Source organism: Ranitomeya variabilis, chromosome 4 (assembly GCF_051348905.1).
Source record: "Ranitomeya variabilis isolate aRanVar5 chromosome 4, aRanVar5.hap1, whole genome shotgun sequence".
NCBI classification, from domain to species: Eukaryota; Metazoa; Chordata; class Amphibia; order Anura; family Dendrobatidae; genus Ranitomeya; species Ranitomeya variabilis.
This window is the reverse complement of record NC_135235.1, coordinates 184,944,012-184,965,959: the sequence shown is the minus strand read 5'-3', so window position 1 is coordinate 184,965,959 and position 21,948 is coordinate 184,944,012. Positions and strand designations below refer to the sequence as shown.

General features: G+C 42.2%; 1 protein-coding gene across 1 annotated transcript in view; it reads right to left on the bottom strand.

The window, feature by feature from the left end:
• The window catches only part of LOC143770143 (sulfotransferase 2B1-like), a 244,788-nt gene that overhangs the window by 29,441 nt on the left and 193,399 nt on the right, over nt 1-21,948 (bottom strand). The window contains exons 4-5 of the mRNA XM_077259473.1: nt 10,091-10,217; nt 9,915-10,009 (exon numbers count right to left, since the gene is read on the bottom strand). Of these exons, the coding sequence (XP_077115588.1) occupies nt 9,915-10,009; nt 10,091-10,217 (222 nt within the window). The remainder of the gene's footprint in view (nt 1-9,914; nt 10,010-10,090; nt 10,218-21,948) is intronic.

Genomic DNA, 21,948 nt, shown 5'->3' with positions numbered 1-21,948 from the left:
TCCCGCCATATCCAGTCTGTCCTGGGAGTCCGCCATGCCCTGCCTATTCTTTGTCTCGGTCATTGCCAGTCAGTCCTGTGTCTCCATTATAGCCAGTTCTGCGTCTTTTCTGCTCCTACTTCCTGTCCCCGGGTATCAGCTTCCACGGCAATAGTCTCCCTCGGGCCTGCCCCTAACGCTCCCTGTATAGGGGGTGGTCTACCTGGCCAGCTCACCATTGGGAGGTTCGTTGTCATGGTTCTGTGGGATCACCTTAGGAGTTCCGAAAGAGCTGACATGGGGATTACATTATAATACATGAAGAACTATGGGGTGCATTATACTATGGGAAGTGAATTGTACTACATGGATGACTATGGCGGTGCATTATACTATATGGAGCAATGTGAGGAGTGTATTATGCTATATGGAGGACTGAGGAGTATATTTTAATATATGGAGGACTATGAGGAGTGTATTATACTATATGGAGGACTATGGGAAGTGTATAATACTATATGGAGGACTATGAGGAGTGTATTATACTATATGGAGGACTATGGGGCACATTATATTATATGGAGGACTATGGGGTGTGCATTTTACAATATGAAGGACTGTGGTGCACATTATAATATATGGAGGACTATGGGGTGTATTATACTAAACAAGCAAAATGCTGCATATTCATTGGGTGATTGGATTGTTTATGCCGGAATAAAAATCATTGTTCTCAGCAGCACATCGCCGGTGTAAACTGTAGATGTGCTGCTGATAACATGATACTGTATGGTGATCTGTTAGTGATCTATTAGTGATCCTTCTGTCCCCTTCATTCTTTCTCAGATGGTGGAAAGAGGCCGGGAAACAAGCGTCCAACGACTTCAGTATTGTCGATCACACTCGTTTAGCGGCCTGAGATTAGTGCATGTAAATACAACCAAAATGCTTCTGTATGATGTGCAATATGTTAGCATTTGGGGCCCCATTTTAAACTTTGCCTAGGGCCCCACTTTGCCTAAAACCGGCCCTTACTGACCCACAAATACCACACAAAGTCTCTTGTTCACTTGGATGAAATAAAAAAGGACTTTGGAATAATCAATCCATCTGGTGAGTGCCGCATTATTCTTCTTCACACATAAAGAACAGACTTGCAATGCATTCATATATTGGGTTACGGTTTCCCCTCCCTCTGCATTCTACTAAAAACCTTCCTCTGTGCAACCTGGAATCTAAAATGCGTGAAATCTCAATCTCGCTGTCCTCATCAACTGGAGGAACAGTCGGCATCGCCTCCTTATCTGGTGTGTCAATTTTCTTCAGTAAAGATACATGAAAAGCTGAATTAATTCTCCAGGACGAGGGGATGTCTAATCTCACCGTTGCCGAGTTGACAACCTGAACCACTTTGAAGGGTGCTACAAACTTAGGCCCCAGTTTTTTAGAAGGGATCTTCAAACGCAGATTGATAGAGGACAACCAGACCTGTCCCCAACTGCAAACAATGCCTCCCTTCTTGTCAAAATATTTCTTTGACCTCCTATTTGCCTCTTTCAGATTATGGCGTACATTAGTCCAAACCCTGTCCAAATTTCCAGAAAAACTCTCCTCCTCAAGCACCTCTGCCCCAATCTTTGAAAATGGACCGAAAGATGGATGCCTCCCTGTACAGCAAAAAAAGGAGAACACCCAGCCTAGGAAGACATGTGATTATTAAGAGCAAACTCAGCTAGTGGTAGATATTCCGACCACATATCTTAATTGTCTGCTACAAAACATCTCAAAAACTGCTCGAAGTCCTGGTTCTTCCTTTCGGCCTGTCCATTGGACTCCGGATGATAACCTGATGAAAATTACAAATGAACCTTTAATCTGTCACAAAAAGCACGCCAAAAGCGAGCCACAAACTGTGGTCCTTTATCGTAAACAATGTCCGTGGGAACCCCATGGAGCCTGATAATCTCTTTCACAAATGCCTTAGCTAGAGTCTTGGCGCAGGGTAATTTATTGAACGGGACCAGATGACACATCTTACTAAACCGGTCCACAACAACCCAGATGACAGAAAAACCCTCAGAGACCGGCAGATTGGTGATAACATCCATAGAAAGATGTGACCATGGCAAATTGGGAACCTCCAAAGGGCACAGAAACCCGGCAGCCGGGGCATGTGAGGCCTTCGACCTAGCGCACACAGTACACTGACGCACCCACTTGACGAATTCTCTTTGCCACCCTGGCCACCCGAAACTTCACCCGATCGACTTCCTAGTTTCCGAAAACCCTGGATGACCCGCCAACTGAGACACATGACATTCAGCAAAAAAAGCTCTCCGCAAGGCTCTAGGCACAAATGCTTTACCATACGGAGTGCTAGTTGGTGCAGCATTCTGGGCCTCTAGGCGAGTTTAACCGCCAGCAACTCTCTGTTCCCAGCATCATGGTTGAGCTCAGTCTCCGAAAAATTTTTTCAAAAGAAAGCACAGGAAGGCACCCCATCATCTCCCTCCTGGGACAGAACTGCCCCCACCTCTACTGAAGAGGCATCAACCTTTACCAGAAATAGCTTGGTCTCATCTGTTTGGATCAAAAGAGGAGCAGAGCTAAACCTCTCCTTGAGATGATCAAAAACCTTAACAGCCTCAGAGGACCATTGGACAGTATAAGAACCCTTCTTGGTGAGATCAGTTATAGGTTTAGCGATCACAGAAAAATTATTTATGAATTTTCTGTAATAATTAGCAAACCCTAAAAATCTCTGAACCTACTTCAAACATTCAGGCCTAAGCCACTCCAGCACTGCCTGAACCTTCACCGAGTCCATCTCAAACCCATCACTGGAGACAAAATACCCCGAAAAACTCATTTTCTGTACCACAAACTCGCACTTCTCCAATTTAGCAAAGAGTGAGTTTTCGCTCAAAATTTCTCTCTGCCAATGTGACTCCAGATCAGGTGAATAGATCAAAATATAATCCAAATAAACAATAACACTCCTACCGATCAACAACCTCAGAATGTCTTTAATGAAATTTTGAAAAAATGCAGGCGCATTAGTAAGGCCAAAAGGCATCACCAGACACTCAAAATGACCTTCCGGGGTATTAAAGGCTGTCTTCCATTCATCACCCTCCTTCACCTGAAGCAAATTATATGCCCCACGAAGGTCAATCTTAGAGAACCACTTCGCTCCGGTTAGTTGGTTAAACAAATCAGGAATTAGCAGCAACAGATAAGGATTGTGCACAGTGATCTTATAAATCTCCCGAAAATCCAGACACGGCCTAAGGCCCCATCCTTAGGGGGTCTTATATGACCTGGAGCTAAACTAGTCTGTAGGTATTCTTTTAAAGCCTCCCTCTCGGGAATCGTCAGATTAAATAAACAACTCTTAGTAAGTATGTCAACTGGGACGACCTCAATAGCGCAGTCATAATCTCTATGGGGTGGTAGAGCTTGCGAATCAATCTCTAAAAAATACCCTCCAGAAATCCTGAATGGCTTCAGGGAGCTCCTTCTTCACAACAGCAGCAATGTGAACATTACAGCAATTACCATAACACCTGTGACTCCATGACCTTATAGTACTAGACAACCTGTCCAGAAAAGGATTGTGCATTTTTAACCAGGGTAAACCCAGGACGACTGGGCAAGGTAATTGGTCAAGGACAAACAAGCCTATACACTCCTGATGTTCCATATTCACAATAAGTGGGAACGCTGTAACCTTTCGAGAAATACACCCATGTTCCAGAGGAGTGTTATCAATAGCCACAACAGGAATAGGAGATGACAATGGTTCAGAATCAAACTTATATTTGTCTAGGAATAGTTGATCAATCAAATTAAGTGCAGAACCACAATCAACCATTACCTGAAAATCAATGGAATGACCTTGATATGTGGTATTACCAGAAAAAAAAAACTCCTGCGGACCGTAAAAAACGCAATACGAACTGGAGTTTTACTCCTACTGACCTTTTTTTTTTTCTTTCCTTATGCGAACCTCACATTGCTTAATAAAATGGTCAGCCTTACCACAATACAAGCATAGCCCTTCAGAAAGCCTCTTCTCCCTCTCCTAGGAACGAGTGGACATCGCCCCAAGTTGCATCGGTTCCCCGCTGTCGACGGGGCTCTCCTGAGTGACTAGGTTCAGCATTATAAGAGCCTTCTCTTCATTCTGTCTGCTACTCAATCTTCTAACCACACGGATAGCTAACTGCATAGCAGTTCCAAAGTATCAGGTGCAGGATATGCAATGAGCAAATCTTTAAAAATTAGTAATAAGTTCGTGGTGTATGAAGTCCAGCTTGAGGGAAAAGAGGATGCTCCCACTCGAAATCTTCACCTGAATATGCTTTGACCTTGCCTATCTAAAAACCTGGTTTGAACAGATGAATAGCCTGAGGCCCCTGAGGTAAACCATACACCAATGGAAGAAGGGGACGAAGAAGGGGATGAAAATTAAGTTCAGAAGGATTGGAGTCAGAGGGTACAGGTTCACCCATGGCCCTCTCTCCACAGCCGGAATCTGCCCCACAGGAGAACTCCACTACTTCTCCTAATCTGAATAGCTCCGAACAAACAATGGCCGGCAAACCCCCCAATCACTATGACCAAGAGAATTTTGTCAGGCAACAAATTACATAGGAGAAAAAGAAACAGTCATGCTCTCCTCGACAGTCTTGCACGTGGAATGGTGAGTGAAAAGAGTGGGGGAGTGTAGGGAGGTGTACCGGGTCAACGATCCCTCTTGCATGTCTGGGCTGGAACTGTCGGGACTGTCACCAATATTCCAGGGGGAAGAGGTTCCTGACTGCCTCAGTTCTGAACACATGACTGGTGGGGGCAGGTCCGATTTAAATAGTGATGTGAGCTGGAAGACAGGACATTTGGCTGGGACTGAGCTTGTGAGCAGTGAGACGGTTGATTCCCTCTTGACGGACCCACATGAGCTAGCTGTGCCTCCTAGCAAGACTGCTGACACGTGCTACCCTCAGCCCAGAGAGACATCTGCATAGGTTGTAGTGACCAGGATAGAGTGCATACCTTGGCTCCGCTTACCACCACCAAGGCACCGCTTACTCCCATTCTTGGGGTGCCTGCTGAGGACCGGACCATGCCTGTGTCCGCTGGACTGTGTGCTCCTGCTGCCACCTTGTCTACTGAACTTTCTGCTTCTTCCACTGTGCTGCTGACCTTCATCTCTACCCCATCATGTGCCCGGATCAGGATATCAAGTGCAGAAGGACCTGGAGGATTCATCACCAGAAGGAGACAGTGCATCACCCTTCTGCAGGGCCAGATCAGAGACATCTCATGCCGCCACCTTCCTCCAGCGCACAGAGACTGATAAGTTAACCTGTTATTATCTACTTCATTTGATTTTCCCCTATCCGCACGTTCATTTTCTTTATCCCCCTGTTCTTACCATCACTGTTTTATATAAAGAACCTGTTAACCCTTGCTCTGCCTCCTGTGTGTCACTGCATCCTACCACCTGCTAGTATCCTACACTTATCCTTGATGACCAGTCATGTTTACGGATATGCTAATTATTCATTCTCTAGGCCAGGTAGTTTGTTGATTTTTAAAGCAGAGGAGTAAAATAAATGGAAATAGATTACATAATCAAACAAAGCGAATTGGTTGTCACCATTCTTTCCCTTATCAAAGAGGCTAGACTGAAGGACACTTGTTTAAAGTGAACCTGTCACCAGGTTTGGCCAATATGAGTTACGGCCATCACCTTTCAGGGCTTATCTACAGCATTCTATAATGCTGTAGATAAGCCCCTGATCCAACCTGCAAGAGAAGAAAATACATTTTATTATACTCACCTGGGGGCGGTCTGGTCCGATGGCTGTCACAGGTCCTGGTATGGCACCTCCTATCTTCTTGTGATGCCGCCCTCCTGCTTGCTTCATGGCTCCCCAGCATCATGTTTCTGCGCAGGTGTACTTCCCTGCCCTATTAAGGGCAGAGTAAAGTACAGCATTGTGCAGGCATCAGGAAAGGTCATTGAGGCCCAGCGCCTGCGCACTTCAGGAATTTGCACTGCCCTCAACAGGGCAGAGAGGTACACCTTTACAGAAGTGCAATGCTGGGGAGCTATGAAGCAAGCAGGAGGGTGGTATCACAAGAAGATGGGAGCAGGACCTGCGGCAACTATCGGACCAGACCTTCCCCAGGTGAGTATAATAAAACATATTTTTCTTCTCTTGCAGGTTGGATTGGAGGCTTATCTACAGCATTATAGAATTCTGTAGATAAGCCCTGAAAGGTGATGGCCATAACTCATATCGGCCAAACATGGTGACAGATTCCTTTTAAACATAAAAAGAGGTGATATTCCTTTGTATATTCTGACAGAGAGAGAGAGGCAGAGATTCTGCCAAGATATCCAAACATCCAGGGGACCCTACAGGACTGCTGCAAATTCATCATGGCCCCATCACAAGGGACACAGATCTATCCTTGAGGAAAAAAACTGGGTTTTTTTGGACCCAGTTGGAAGAATACAGATCTGCTCCATTGACCATCTCTGAACCATGATACATTTGGAAAAAGCAAGGATTGGGACCAGCCGTTTGCCTGGCTCCAAGGAGATGTTCGGAGAAGCCAGGTTGTGACCCTCGGGTCAACTGGCCTTGTACTTGAATGGACTGTCATCTCCCTACACTTGTAGTTACCTCCTCTCTGTGTGCATACCATAGGTGGGGTAGCCGACCCTGGGAGCTCTGAAGTAACAGCTGCCAGTATCCCAGTGAGTGAGTGGAAGGGTTAGACTCTGGTCTGTGCAGTTTTGGCTAGCGGACCTGGGCACGTGCCGACCACCCCCCATGTCTCCCCAGGGGCTTCCATCTAAATCTCTGAGTGATATGGTTCAGATGAAACTCCTGTGGGATTTATTAACTATAGTGAGGCAGCAGAGTTTCTATGGACTTTCGTCTGGCTTCTGTTCAGCGGTGTCCTTCTTTTCACATTGTTTAAAACTGTGGCTTACACCACTTTTATGTAATCCTAAAAATATGGACACTGCTGTTTCATAGATCAGACAGCATTCACAGTGCCTCCATCTGTCTCATTATAGGGAATCTTCTTCCAGGGATTCTGTATGAAACAAGTATTTCAGAGATTTACACAGAAGCCCAGCTGCAAGAACTCAGAGCAGAGGGCAGGATAAATGTGCGCCGAGCTTTACTACAATCTTTGGGAGGCAGAATGAAAAAATAGCAAGAAAATAATTTGTTTAATTTATTTTTCCTCGTGCCGTATAAGTGACTATGTGACTGTATTCTTCTGGTCGGTGCGATTACAGCTTTATCAAATTTATATCGAGTTTTATGCTTGGCTGCTGTCACACACTAAAAACATAAAATAGTTTTTGCATCACCATATTTTGAGAGCTAAGAGACAGAGTCATGCGAGGGCCTGTTTTCCGCGTGATCAGTTGACGATATTATTTGTACCATTTTCAGGCACATTACATTTTTTGATCACTTTTTTTTCCGATTTTTGGGAGGCAGAATGAACAAAAAACAGCAATTCTGTCATTTTTTTTTGGGGGGGAGGTGTTTTTGCCATTCTTTTTGTGGTAAAATTGATAAGACAGTTTTATTCTTCGGGTTAGTACGATTACAGCGATACTACATTTACATAGTCTTTTATGTTTTGGCTCTTTTACACAATAAAAACAATTTTATAGAAAAAAATTATTATTTGTGCATCGTTTTATTCTGAGAGCTATAACTTTTTTATTTTTTCCGCTGATGGAACTGTATGGTGGCTTGTTTTTTGTGGGACAAGCAGGCATTTTTAGCAGTACCATACTTGGTTTTATCCATCTTTTTGATCACATTTTTATTCCACTTTTTGTTAGGCAGTATGATGATAAAGGGGTTTTTTTTGCCTTGTTTTTTTTTTATGGTGTTCACTAAAGGTGTTAACTAGTGAGACAGTTTTATAGGTTGGGTTATTGGGTTGGGTTGTTGCAGACGCGGCAATAACAAATATGTGTACTTTTATTGTTTTCAATACAAATAATTATTTATGGATACAATATCTTTAGATTTTTATATTATTATTTTAGATTTTTTTAAATAATATTTTTAAAATTATGTTTAATTTTTTTTCTTTTACTTTTGTTTAGCTTTTTTGCATTGTCTTACTATGGGACCAGCATTTTTTGCAGGCTGATTACAGCATGGGAATGCAGCAGCATCTCCATGTTGTATAAACTGTCAGCTCTGCACTGACAGAGAAAGTTGCACTGAACTGCACTGTGCATGATCAAGCAACTTTCCTTTGCTTTGGTGACCCTGATGTCATCATGACAGCATTAGCTCACCATGGCAACTATCGGAAGCCTGCATCACACAGCAGGGTCTCTGATGTCATCCCTCTGCCGGCTCCTGGAATGCTGCAATCACGTTCGATTGCAGCATTTAAGGTGTTAAAGTGCCAGGAGTGGTGCATGACCTCTCTTGGCACTTAGTGCCGGCAGTCAGGTGTCAAAATCAGCTGACACCCGGCTGCGATAGCCTGCACACGGACGGTGTGCATGGGCAATCGCAATGATGTAAAAATAAGTACCTGGTCAAATAGGCCCATGATACAGGGACGTATTTTTATGACAAATGTCATAAAGGGGCTAAGATGATTTTTTAAACAATATACATATATATTAAACCACACTGATTGAAAGGATTTGCCTATGACTTTTAATCATGGAAAGACAGCCATCGGACTTTGGCTCTTTTGCTTAGCTGTAACCAAAGACTTAAAATGCAGAGAGCTATAGGCATGTAAAGAGAACCTGTTAGCATGATTTGTATTGTTAATTAAAGACATAGCTGTAATGGTGCTGTATTACTAATTGAATTTATACTTTTGATGAATATGCTAATTATCTCTTCAGAGAGCAAGAGTACTAGAACTTTAATGCCACCTATAAAAAAAGCAATCCTAGAAATCAATGTCGACCGTTTAACAAGCCTTGTCACATGACTTAGGATAAAATCCAAAACCGGAACCTTAATTTGCAGACAATGTGTTTCAGTGTACTGCCCCTTATCAGCGCAAAGTGTGAGATCTGATTAGGCTGTTTGAAAGGCGTCTGACTGGGATCTAAGGGGTATTATTTCTTATTTCTCCTGAAGGAGAGTGACATGTTAAGTATGTTGAGATGAGGAGACTTTCAAGCCGAAATGCACTTTTGGGAAATATGCAATGGTCTCTTTGCATATTTCCCAGAGAAGCATTGCGGCTTGAAAGTCTCCTCATTGCGGCATACTTGTCTTGTCACTCTCCACAAGGAGAAACAATACCCCTTGGATCCCTACTTTTGGTGAAGAAATACATTTTGTTGACTTTGTTTTCCTTCTTTAATCACCATTTGAAGTTTTCTGCTAAATAGGTTTCAGTGCGCAGGGCCCGAATGAACACTGGGTCTTCTCGTTCCTGTCTGTGATTCCTTTCCTTGGCTTCTCCACTTATCTTTTTCAATTACCTCCCTTCTCTGCTTGAAGCCTCCACTTCAGAAAGAGGAAGCACATACTGTAATGAGGAGAATATCCAGTGCACAGTCCGGCCCCTGTGCACCAAAATCTAATTAGCAGAAAGATTCAAAAGGTGATTAAAGAAGAACCAAAAAGTGGATTTCTTCACTAAAAGCTTTAACGTAATTTGTATTTCTGTGGCATTACAGCCATGTATTTACTTTACTTAACACAATTGTGCTAACAGGCTCTCTTTAATCACACATTTGGATGATATAACATCCATTCTCCTAAAATTTTGGTTTTTCAAAGTAGAGATTTAAATCTATTACATTTTTAACCTTTTTATGAGGTTTATTTCTATACTTAAAATGGATATTCATAAAAATGTTTCCTCTACATGCCAATAATTTCATATTAAAGATTTACCTTCTGAAGATCCTCATAAGTGTGAAACATAAAGTTTTCTTTACCCAGCAATCCCATCCATCCCTTGACGTGCTTAAACCAAGATCCATATGGCACTGCAATAGATAAAATATGAGAGCAAAGAATCTGCTTAAAACTGACAATTTTGTAAGTTTACATTAATTTTAAATACTTACTGTTTTCAGCGAAGTATCCTTTTAGAAAACTATCCATATTTTCTGGATCTTTGCAGTAATTGCTCATTATTGAAAAATAATAAAGGGACACTGCGACATCTTTAGGATTTCTGATTGTATATATGATCTAAAACAAACATTTCAAAAACAAGAAATAAAAAAATTATATTGTTATATGATTGTTTATACAATTTTATGTTTGAATAGAAAAATATGAAGAATTAAGTCCTCAGTGGTTGATACCTTTTAATGACTAATTGAAAAGATGGTAACAAATTGCAAGCTTTCGAGACTACTCAGGTCTCATCATCAGGCATAGGCTAACAAATTCTGAAGAATCACATATTTTTGCACAACACAGCCCAAAAAAATGCCATAGACAAGACAGGTGATGTGAAGCAGAATTGCCATTATGTGAGTGATAACATTTATGTCCATAAATATTGAAGGAGTTCATAGATAAGGAATGTTTTATTGTCCTCTGATTGTTTTAGTCTATGCCTGATGAAGAGACCTGAGTAGTCTCGAAAGCTTGCAATTTGTTACCATCTTTTCAGTTAGCCCTTAAAAGTTATCAACCACTGAGGACTCTCAATTCTACATATTTTTCTATCCACTGGCTAACACAGTACCAAGATATATATCTTTCCTGTATGTTTGACTATTTACTTTTAAGATTTATTTCCTCTATAAAAGAAGGGATGGGATTTCTTTCAAAATGATGTCAAAACTAAATTAATCCACCCCAAAGGGTTAGAGTTGACGGGTGATATAATATATCTTGAAATTAATAACTGGCTTCTATAAAATCTAATATGATGTTTTCCTAATGCGGAACCAAAACAACACTGGATCACAACAGTTTAAAAAAAGAACAAAACAGGAACTGATGCCAACTATAAAATAGATAGCTGAGTTGTGATATGATGCAAAACTTCATACTGTAACACTTCCACACTTTAGTATGTCTGAGCAGTGATTGACAACTCAGTTGTCCAGTTTCGTGGAGTGCAGTGCTGCTGGGTAAATTATCATAAGAGAAAGACCAATTTAGGGTGTTGTCAGAGGATCAGTTCCATTTTATGGGAATAGTCATATCCCTACTACGAGGGGGTCCTCAGACCTGGGCATTTTCTTTGTCCCCATAGGTCCTAGAATGGTCTTTTGTGGATGCCTTTTTGTACTTTTTAGGTTTGATCTATGACAAATTCAATGGGATCCAGGTCGCTGAGACAAAGATCATGAACAGAAGGACCACATTGCTGATGACTACTGCACAGTGGTCCACTAACCACAGAGTTCTGACAGTGGTCCACTAAAGTTCTGTGGAATGATGCAGCTTTCAGGTGGCAGCTTCACAAAAGTCTTTCCGAGGCTCTTTAAGAATGCTCTGGTTCTTCATGATGCCCCTTGTTCCCTGGTGGAGGTCATGACCCAGGACATACAAATTGACAGCAGAATCCGTGAGAGACGTGGCGAACAGAAGGCTGCCCTTTATACTTCAACAAAGCAAGTCCCTTTACCGTAGGAGAAGCCTTTGGAAGTTAGAGTTGCCAGTCTTCCTGTTGTGGAGAGAAAATCTAGATAAGATTTTGGATTCTGTCTACACTGTCCTCTCACAGGTAGTGTTGAGCGATACCGTCCGATACTTGAAAGTATCGGTATCGGAAAGTATCGGCCGATACCGGCAAAGTATCGGATCTAATCCGATACCGATACCCGATACCAATACAAGTCAATGGGACTCAAGTATCGGAAGGTATCCCTGATGGTTCCCAGGGTCTGAAGGAGAGGAAACTCTCCTTCAGGCCCTGGGAACCATATTAATGTGTAAAATAAAGAATTAAAATAAAAAATATTGATATACTCACCTCTCTGACGCAGCCTGGACATCACCGCTGGTAACCGGCACCCTGCTTTGTTTAAAATGAGCGTGTTCAGTACCTTCCATGATGTCATGGCTTCTGATTGGTCGCGTGCCGCTCATGTGACCGCCACGCGACCAATCAGAAGCCGTGACGTCATCCCTCAGGTCCTAAATTCCAAATTCTAGGAATTTAGGACCTGAGAATCATGTCACGGCTTGTGATTGGTCGCGTGGCGGTCACATGGGCGGCCGCGACCAATCACAAGCCGTGACGTCATCTAAGGCCCTTCACGCGCTCATTCTTAGGAAGGAAGGCTGCCAGAAAGAAGCCGAGGGTGAGTATATTCCTATTAGGTATATACTCACCCTCGGACACGCCCTGCTTCTTTCCGGCAGCCTTCCTTCTTAAGAATGAGCGCGTTCAGGGCCTTAGATGACGTCACGGCTTGTGATTGGTCGTGGCCACCCATGTGACCGCCACGCGACCAATCACAAGCCGTGACGTAATTTTCAGGTCCTAAATTCCTAGAATTAGGAATTTAGGACCTGAGGGATGATGTCATGGCTTCTGATTGGTTGCGTGGCGGTCACATGAGCGGCACGTGACCAATCAGAAGCCGTGACGTCATGGAAGGTACTGAACGCGCTCATTTTAAACAAAGCAGGCTGCCGGTTACCAGCGGTGATGTCCAGGCTGCGTCAGAGAGGTGAGTATATCAATATTTTTTATTTTAATTATTTATTTTACACATTAATATGGTCCCGATACCGATTCCCGATACAACAAAAGTATCGGATCTCGGTATCGGAATTCCGATACGGCAAGTATCGGCCGATACCCGATACTTGCGGTATCGGAATGCTCAACACTACTCACAGGACATTTTCTCAAGAAGTGCCCAACTCATTCTCAGGCTATCAAACTATCAGGAGAATATCAGAGTCTGGGTGATAGCTGAGGAATGTATCCAAACTCCTAGGTACCTTTTTCTTCCTCTGATAGTGTACTGATGTTTTCCTTCAAGACCCAGATGTTATCAGCATTGGCATTCATTAGCTGCATGTCTGCTGCTAACTTTATTGATTTGGGACTGGCTCTAAAGTTAGGATTAGTGACAGTTAGTTTAAAAGACCCTTTCAAATTTTTGTTATTGACAAGACACAATTAGTCTGGAATTTGGTCAAAAGGGTAAGGGTGGATTTCACTCTACAAGCGGGAACATTTCACACTGAATCCATCTCCTGTTTTGTTTGGGATAATTTTCTTGCTGTGTTGATTGATGTCAGAAGGAAATTGTTAAATGGAGCTGCAATTGTTACAAGAAATGTCTAAAATCGGTACAAATATGCTCCGCTAGTCTGAAGGGTCTGCCAGGGTTCCTGCAGAACTTCAGAGTTGTGTTCTCGGAAAATGATGGGGAGATACTACCTGCCCTTTGTCCTTCTGATTGAGCTGATAATCTTGTCCCTGTTGCCAAATTACCTAGAGCTCGCCTTTACAACTTTTCTGCGCCTGAACGGACAGCCATGAAAGAATATGTTATCGAAAGTTTATGGCAGGGTCATATCTGTCTATCCTACTCCCCTATAGCTGTCTGACCTAGCCTCGATTTCCGGGAACAAAGCAAGATCACAGTTAAAAATATATACCAGCTTCCACTCATCCCCGACCTATATAATTAGCCTATGGGACCTACGTGGTTTTCTAAACTTGATCATAGAAGGGCTTACAATTTAATACACATCTGGAATGATGATGAGTGGAAAATGGCATTCTTAACATCAGAGGGTCTATTTGAAAATCTTATCATGCCATTTGGGTTATCCAATGCACCTGCTGTTTTCCAAAATGTTATAAATGATATATTTTATGATTGCTTTGGAAGATTTGTTATGATGTACTTGGATGATATTCTAATTTTCTCTCTCGATTTGAACTCAAACCAGGAATATGTTCATGTAGAATTAGAAAGCTTGAGGAACAACTCTTTGTGAAATTAAATAATTTTTTTTTTCTGTTCACAAAATTCCGTTCTTGGGATCTATCTTGTCTGCAGAGTGGTTTAACATGGACCCTGAGAAGGTTCAGGCCATAATTGATTGGATTCAACCTTTTCACCTTGAAGCTTTACATCAGGGTTTTTGAAAAATTAAAGGAGTATTTCATGTCTGATTTCATTTTAATCCAACCTGATCTCCAAGAATTCATTGTGGAGGTTGATGCTTCAGAGGTTGGGGTTTGGCCCGTTTTTTCGCAGGGGCCCAAAATTCTGAAACACCTATGTCCATGTCATTTTTTTCTCTGCTGAAAGAAATTATGATGTTGAGAATTGTGAGCTACTTGCTGTTTAACTGGCCTTTGAGGAATGTAGGCATTTTTTGGAAAGGGCTGTTCATCAAATTACTGTAGTCATATATCACAAAAATCTAGCTTACATTGAGTCAGCTAAACGATTAACTCCCAGACAGGCCATTTGTTACTTCTTTTTCTCTAGGTTTAATTTATCTTTCAAATTAAGGCCGGGGTTCAAGAATGTGAAAGCTGATAATTTGCCTAGCAGTCTTGATTCAATTTCTCCTCCAGAACCTACGCCTTCCATCTTTCCTAAGGGTATGTTTCCATGGTCAGGAAACACTGTGGATTGGATGCTGCATGCAGCCGCAGCCTCCAATCTGCAGCGTCCAGATGTTACAGCATAGTGGAGAGGATTTTATGAAATCCCATTTCCACTATGCGTTCAAAGACGCAGGTGGCAGACCTGCATAACCGGACATGCGGCACATCTTTATAGACAGCAGCTTGTCTATTTATCTTGCGGAGATACTGAGTCTCCGCAAGATAAATTACACAGTCTATGTATAGGATGCGGTGATTCCGCATGTGTTCAATGAACATATGCGGAATCGCCGAGCGTACAAAAGTCGGCAGCGCTTTGTACAGAAAGGGTATCTGCTGCGTCCAAATCGCTGCCATTCCGGACAGTGGAAACAAACCCTGAGGATATTGTGGTTTTCATGTTAACTTCAGAGTTGGAAGAGGAGATACTTTAAAAGTCCAGGCGTTGGCTCCTTATGTTATTCCAGGGTTCACATTATTTGTGCCTGTGTACCTAAGATTTTGTCTGTCCGAGGAGTTCCATGTTTCTGTCTTCAGAAGTCATTTTGGGGTCACACCGCTACACTGAAAACAATTACTAGATTTTTTTTGGTGGCCATCAGAGCTTAAAGGTATTATAGATTTTGTATCCACTTGTGAAGTGTGCGCACCCGCTAAATTCAGTCATAACCAGATAGTCAGGAAACTTGCTCCATTGCTAATTCCAGAAAGACCGTGGATCCATTTTTCCATGGATTTCATCACTGATTTGCCTTTGTCTGGTGGGAAAACTGCTATTTAGGTGGTTGTTGTCTGATTCAGCAAACAAGCTAATTTTGTTCCTTTGTCATAATTACCTAATGCAAAGGCACTTTCTATGTTGTTTAGTTCTCACATTGTAAGGCTACATGGGCTCCCTCTTAACATTGTGTCTGATAGGTGAGTGCAATTTGTCTCTCAATTCTGGAGAGCTTTTTGTTTTAAATTGGAGATTGACGTGTCATTTTACTTTGCATACCACCCTGAAACCATTGATCAGACTGTGTTAGCATCATGCCAGATCCCTGCTCTGATAGGCAGGGTCTTTGGTGTGTCTCTTAAATCACCCATGCTGCAGACAGTTCTTCCTTTCACCGTGCTCTGCATGCTTACAGCTAGTCCTCTAGCCATGTCCTTAAGGCATGCACCCCTGCGCTCCAGCCCTCTTAAAGGGCCAGCGCATGCACTTTCTATTTCCTCTCCAGCCAATAGCGGTGGGATATTATGTATATATTGCTTCCTCCCCAGTGGGTAGGTGCCTAAGCAACCTTCCTGTTTGCAATCTAAGTTGTGTAAGGTTGCATACCAGTCCCCGCTGCACTCAACTGCAGACCCTGCTTGCTGCACTCTAATGCAGATCCTGCCTGCTGCACTCAACTGCAGATCCTGCCTGCTGCACTCTAATACAGACCCTGCATGCTGAACTCTACTGCAGATCCTGTCAGCTGCACTCCGATACAAACACTGCCTGCTGTACTCTGATGCAAACTCTGTCTGCTGTACTCAGATGCGAACTGGCTGCTGCATCCTAATACAAACTCTGTTAGTTGCTCCCTCCAGTCTGTCCTCTGGGTCCAGCTGCTGTGTGTCCATTGGTCTGTCCTGGAGTGGCACCTGGTGTTCATTGGGAGCCAAGTCTAACCTCACAAATCAGAGGCTCTAGTGAACAGTCAGGTGGTCGCTTAGTGGCACAGTGGTTCCACAAACCACATCTGTGACAGACTGAGAGGACAAATCAATCTTTGGAACACATTTTATGGTTCTTTGTAGCAGCTCACCAGGAGGACTGCTCTTTGCTGCTGCGCTTGCCTTTAACAATCAGGTAAATCAGTCCACTGGAACCTCTCAGTGTTTCTATAATTATGGTTTTCATCCCAATTTTGGTGAGTTTTCTGTGATTTGTTCTGAATGTCCTGGGGTGAAAATCTCTGTGGGACTTTGGTATGTCAGGAGGCAGGTTCAAAAGAATATTGGAAACGCTCAGACTCACCAAAAATGGAATGCCGATAGAAGATGGTTAGTGGGTCCTGTTATTAAGGTTGGAGATAGGGTTTAGCTGTCATCCAGAAATATTAAACTTAAAGTACCTTTGGCTAAGTTGGGTCCAAAGTTCAGTAGTCCCTTTGAAATTCTGGAAGTGGTCAATTAAGTTTAAGGTTCTTCCTTCTCTCCACATCCCTCACGCCTTCTATAAATCCTTGTTGAAGGAATTTGTCCCCTCAGTGGTGTTGCTCTCATTGAGAATGATGTGCAGAGTGGCAAACCTCATAGGGTCTGAAATTACTTCCAACACCTCATCCACTGTAGGGGATAGAGACGTAAGCAGAGATCCTGGGTCCCAAGTTGAGACGTGAAGGCCGAGTGGCTAGTCAGGGCCTTCCATCTCTGAAGTTTCCTGGGAATCTGGTAGCTCCCCTAGAAGAGGAAGTACTGTAATGATTCTAACCCTCAGTATCTTTTTACAGTGATTGACAGCTCAATTGTCCAGATTGGAGCAATGGCATACTGAGCTGTCTGTGTTTTAATTGACAGCTCAACAGTCCAATTTGAAACTGGTAGGTGCTGAGCTCTCACCAGCTGATGCCTATTCTCTTGCTCAGTTATTTAAGTGAGCTGGAAGGCCCAGATTGTTGTCAGTTGTAGCTTCAGCTCTATGTGATTTGTTTTCCTTGTGCCTAATGCCTTGCTTGTTGATCTATCGCTGCCTGATCTTGGACCTCATTCTGACCCTCCATTTGTCTAATCCTGCTTTGATCAGCTATCCTCCCTGCATTTTGACCTCAAACTGTTACTTGACTATGCTTTTGTCTTTTCCCTCTGTTTATGACGTATCCTCATGACTGTTGCAAATAAAAGGGAAGAAGCCTCAGTGGCCGTAGGGAGGGCTAAGGGAGTCATGACTAATCATGAATAAGGAGGATTTATTTATTATAGCAGCACATGCTTCTGGTATTTAGGACATACTTTTTTTACTACTTTCTACTGGCCTTCTGCTGCTTTTGATTACATACTGGCTATTTCTTATCCTTCCTGCTTCCCTTCTGTCAGACTTTGACTCTCACTCCCTCCATTGCCTACGTTCATGTCTCCTCCACATATTCCTCAATGTTTGTTGCTCATATCTGAATGTTACACCTTGTCATGGCTGGTGGGCACAGACAGATTGGCCAATTTGTGTGCCAATAACATTAGCTTTATATTTATATTCTATAAAACATTAATGTAGTTTAACCTTTTGATATTCCATAGCACACTATTATGTCATGGAGGGTGTCAGGGTGTTTGGAGTGGGCTCAAAAGCAAAGCCTGCTCCATTGAAGGGTAGTTTACAACTATGTTACATAACTATCATCTGGTGAAACAGCAGTGATCAGCTATACCCCTGATCACTGCTGTTAACCTTTTAAATTCTGCTGTAAATTACTGAACGACTCCGAAACTGCCATATTATTTCTCCTGTGTTGTCAAGTCGCAGACTGGTAGTCATAGAAGAGACTGATTATTTTTTTTTACTATGAACAACAATACTGTAGCATTGAAATGCATGTTATATCCAATCAGTCATTGGTTCAAGTTCCCCAAAGTACTTAAAAATAAATTGAAGTGTAAAAATAACGTTTTGAAAAATATTAAAAGGGAACCTGTCATGTCCCCAAATGCTCTTCGACCTGCAGATATGAAAGCCCGGTTATTAGTAGGAATTGAACTTTATTCCTCTCAGCAGCCACTGGCTTTTAGTCATAGAAGTGTGGCTGATGCGACTTCAGTCATTGCTCTGTACATAAAATCATGGCTCAAAGTGTTGGCAGTCTTGTAAAAGGTTCCAGAAAATGAAATATTTCTTCCACAAAGTTATTGCAATTACAGATGTTTTGTTGTATGCATTTTTATTTCCTTTGTGTGTATTCTAGCAACACAAAAGAGAAAACACAAAAGCCCCAAAATGGGCCAGACAAAATTGTTGGCAACCTCAACTTAACATTTGGTTGCTCACCCTTTAGAATAAATAACTGAAGTCAATCTCTTCCTATAACAATCGACAAGCTTCTTACACTTGCCAACTGGAATTTTGGACCACTCTTCTTTTGCAAACTGCTCAAGGTCTCTCATATTTGAAGAGAGCCTTCTCCCAACAACAATTTTAAGATCTTTCCTCAGTTGTTCATTGGGATTTAGATCTTGACAAATTGCTGACCACTTCAGAACTCTCCAGTGCTGTGTTTCCATCTATTTCAGGGTGCTTCTTGAAGTATGTTTGGGGTCGTTGTCCTGCTGAAAGATCCATGACCTATGACACAAATCCAGCTTTCTGAGCACTACATTGCAACCCAATATTCTTTGGTAATCTTCAGAATTCACGCTGCCTAGCACACAGTTAAGGCACTAACACGAGAAGCAAAAAAATAACCCCAAAACATCTTTGAACCTCCACCAAATTTTTTTTCTGTTGGTAAAGTGTTCTTTTCTTTGTAGGCCTCATTTCATTTTCAGTAAACAATAGAATGATGTGGTTTACGAAAAAGCTCTCTCTTGGTCACATCTGTCCACAAGACACTTTCCAAGAAAGATTTTGGCTTACTCATGCACATTTTGCAAAATGCAGTTTAGCTTTTTAAAGTCTCTGAGTCAGCAGTGTTGGTTGTCAACAAATAACTTGCGTTGATACTGATGCACCCTGAGCATGCAGGACATCTTGAAGTTCTTTTTAATTTGACTGTGGCTGCTTAACCACCATCCACAAACTAATATAGGAAAATCTGTGCTTCAGGGTGCAAATAGCGCTCCATCCTTCCTTAGTCTGTCCATATGGCTAAGCATACAGTAACTGTACAGCCACATATTGCGTATTACCACGTTCAGTAGAAATTGTTGAACATATTATGGAGCCTTCACTGCCCAATGGTATAACATTTTGTGACAGAGCCGTGGTGTCAATATGATCACTGCACCTCTAGATGAATTCATTGAGAGGTGCAGTGCAGTTTGCAAAATGGGGTCATTTTTGGATGTTTCTGCTGTCCTGACACCTCATGGGCTCTCCCAGTGGGTCATGGCACTCGTAAACCATAACAGTAAAATCTGCACTATAGTGTGATGCTCCTTCCCTTCTGAGCTTTGCAATGTGCCTGAAATATATTTCCCAATTACATATAGTGTATTGGCGCACTCTGGAAAAAATGGACCTCAGTTTGTTGTAAAAAAAAATGTCATTTTAGCTCTTAAAAAATTAAAAACGTGGGGCTAAAATAACATTTTAGCAGTAAAAATGTAATTTATTCTTTCTTCATTCACCACTCAATGGTATAAAATTCTGTGAGGTACATGTGGTCTCAATATGATCACTGCTTCCCTAGATTATTTCACTGGAGAGTGTAGTTTGTAAAATGAGTTCACATATGGGGGGTTTCTGTTGTTCTGGCACATCAGGGGCTCTGCCAATGTGACATGTGACCCTCAAAACATTCCAGCAAAATCGGAACTTCAATATAGCGCTTCTTCCCTTCTGAGCTTTGCACTGTGCCTCAAAAGTAGTATTCCCCCACATATGGAGCATCGGCGTACTCAGGAGAAATTGCCCAGCAAATTGCATGGTGCAACTTCTCATGTTACCCTTGTGAAAATTTAAAAATGGGGCTAAAGTAACATTTTTGTGAGGAAAATGTGATTTCTTTATTTTCACAGCTCAACGTTATAAACCTCTGTGAATCACCTTGGAGTTCGATATGCTCTCCACATATCTAAGTACATTCCTTGAGGGGTCTAGTTTGTATAATGGGGTCACATGTGGGGGTTTCCACTGCTTAGGCACATCAAAGGCTTTCCAAAAGGGACATGGCATACTCTAATGATTCCTGCAAATTTTGGGTTCAAAAAGTCAAACGACACTCTTTCCATTCCAAGCTTTGCTGTGCGCCCTAACATTGGTTTTCCCCCATATATGGGGGATCAGAATGCTCAGGAGAAATTGCACAACAAATTTTGTAGTCCGTTTTTTTCTGTTACCCTATGAAAGTAGAAAAAAAATGGGGCTAAATTAATTTTTTTGGGGAAAAGAAGTTAAATGTTCATTTTTTCCCCACATTCCAAATATTCCTGTAAATCACCTGAAGGGTTAATAATCTTCTTGAATGTGGTTTTGAGCTTCTTGAGGGGTGCAGTTTTTAGGATGGTGTCAATCTTGTGTATTTTCTACTATATAACCCCTCAAAGTGTCTTCAAATGTGAGGTGGTCCCTAAAAAAATGGTAGTGTAAATTCTGTTGGAAAAATGAGAAATCGCTGGACAAATTTTTACCCTTATAACTTCCTGAAAAAAAAATTAAAAATTGATCTGATATAAAGTAGACATGTGGAAATGTTATTTATTAACTATTTTGTGTGACATATCAATCTGTTTAATCCCTTAAAGGGAACCTGTCACCCCCAAAATGGCTGGTGAGGTAAGCTCACCGGCATCAGGGGCTTATCTACAGCATTCTGTAATGCTGTAGATAAGCCCCCGATGTAAGCTGAAAGAGGAGAAAAAGACGTTAGATTATACTCACCCAGGGGCGGTCCCGGTGCGGTCAGGTCGGATGGGTGTCTCCGGTCCGCTCCGGCGGCTCCCATCTTCATTCCATGACGTCCTCTTCGGGTCTTTATGCCACGGCTCCGGTGCAGGCGTACTTTGTCTGCCCTGTTCAGGGCAGAGCAAAGTACTGCAGTGCGCAGGCGCCGGAAAGGTCAGAGAGGCCCGGCGCCTGCGCACTGCAGTACTTTAATAGCATATAGTTATTCTTGCTAAGGACACATTAGAAGTATGTAGCAAAAATGGTTACAAAATCCAAAATCAAAAACTGTGTCCAATTCAAAAAGGGATAGAAACTAGTTCTATGCAAAATATCAATTGAAACTTATAGAGAAAAACCACGTATTTATGAACAGATAACAAACTTTATTAATTGTTATAAAAACAAACAATTAAAAATAGCCAACAGTGCTACAAGTGAGCCAAGAGAAAAACATACAGGCATCACCAAAAGATGGGTAGATAAATTACTAAAGTAACATCCTGCATATGGGTTCCTCAATACATGAGTCATAAACACCGGGGTAAAACAGAGCACTATACACACAGCACATTATACACATAGAAACCTTGATCCTTGAATCCCTTAGTCACCAGCATAAAGAAATATCTCTATGGGTAAACAGATACAGGGTTTGATATATATATGTGGGATAGGCTGATATCATTCATGGTCTGTGCGCATGCGTACGGGTGCCCCGGTGGGTGTTGCCGGCGACGGCGTCTCTCCCTGGCTGTGGGCGGATGTCGGGGGCGGCTCCCTGCTCGCACCTGTTAGGTGTGCGGCCG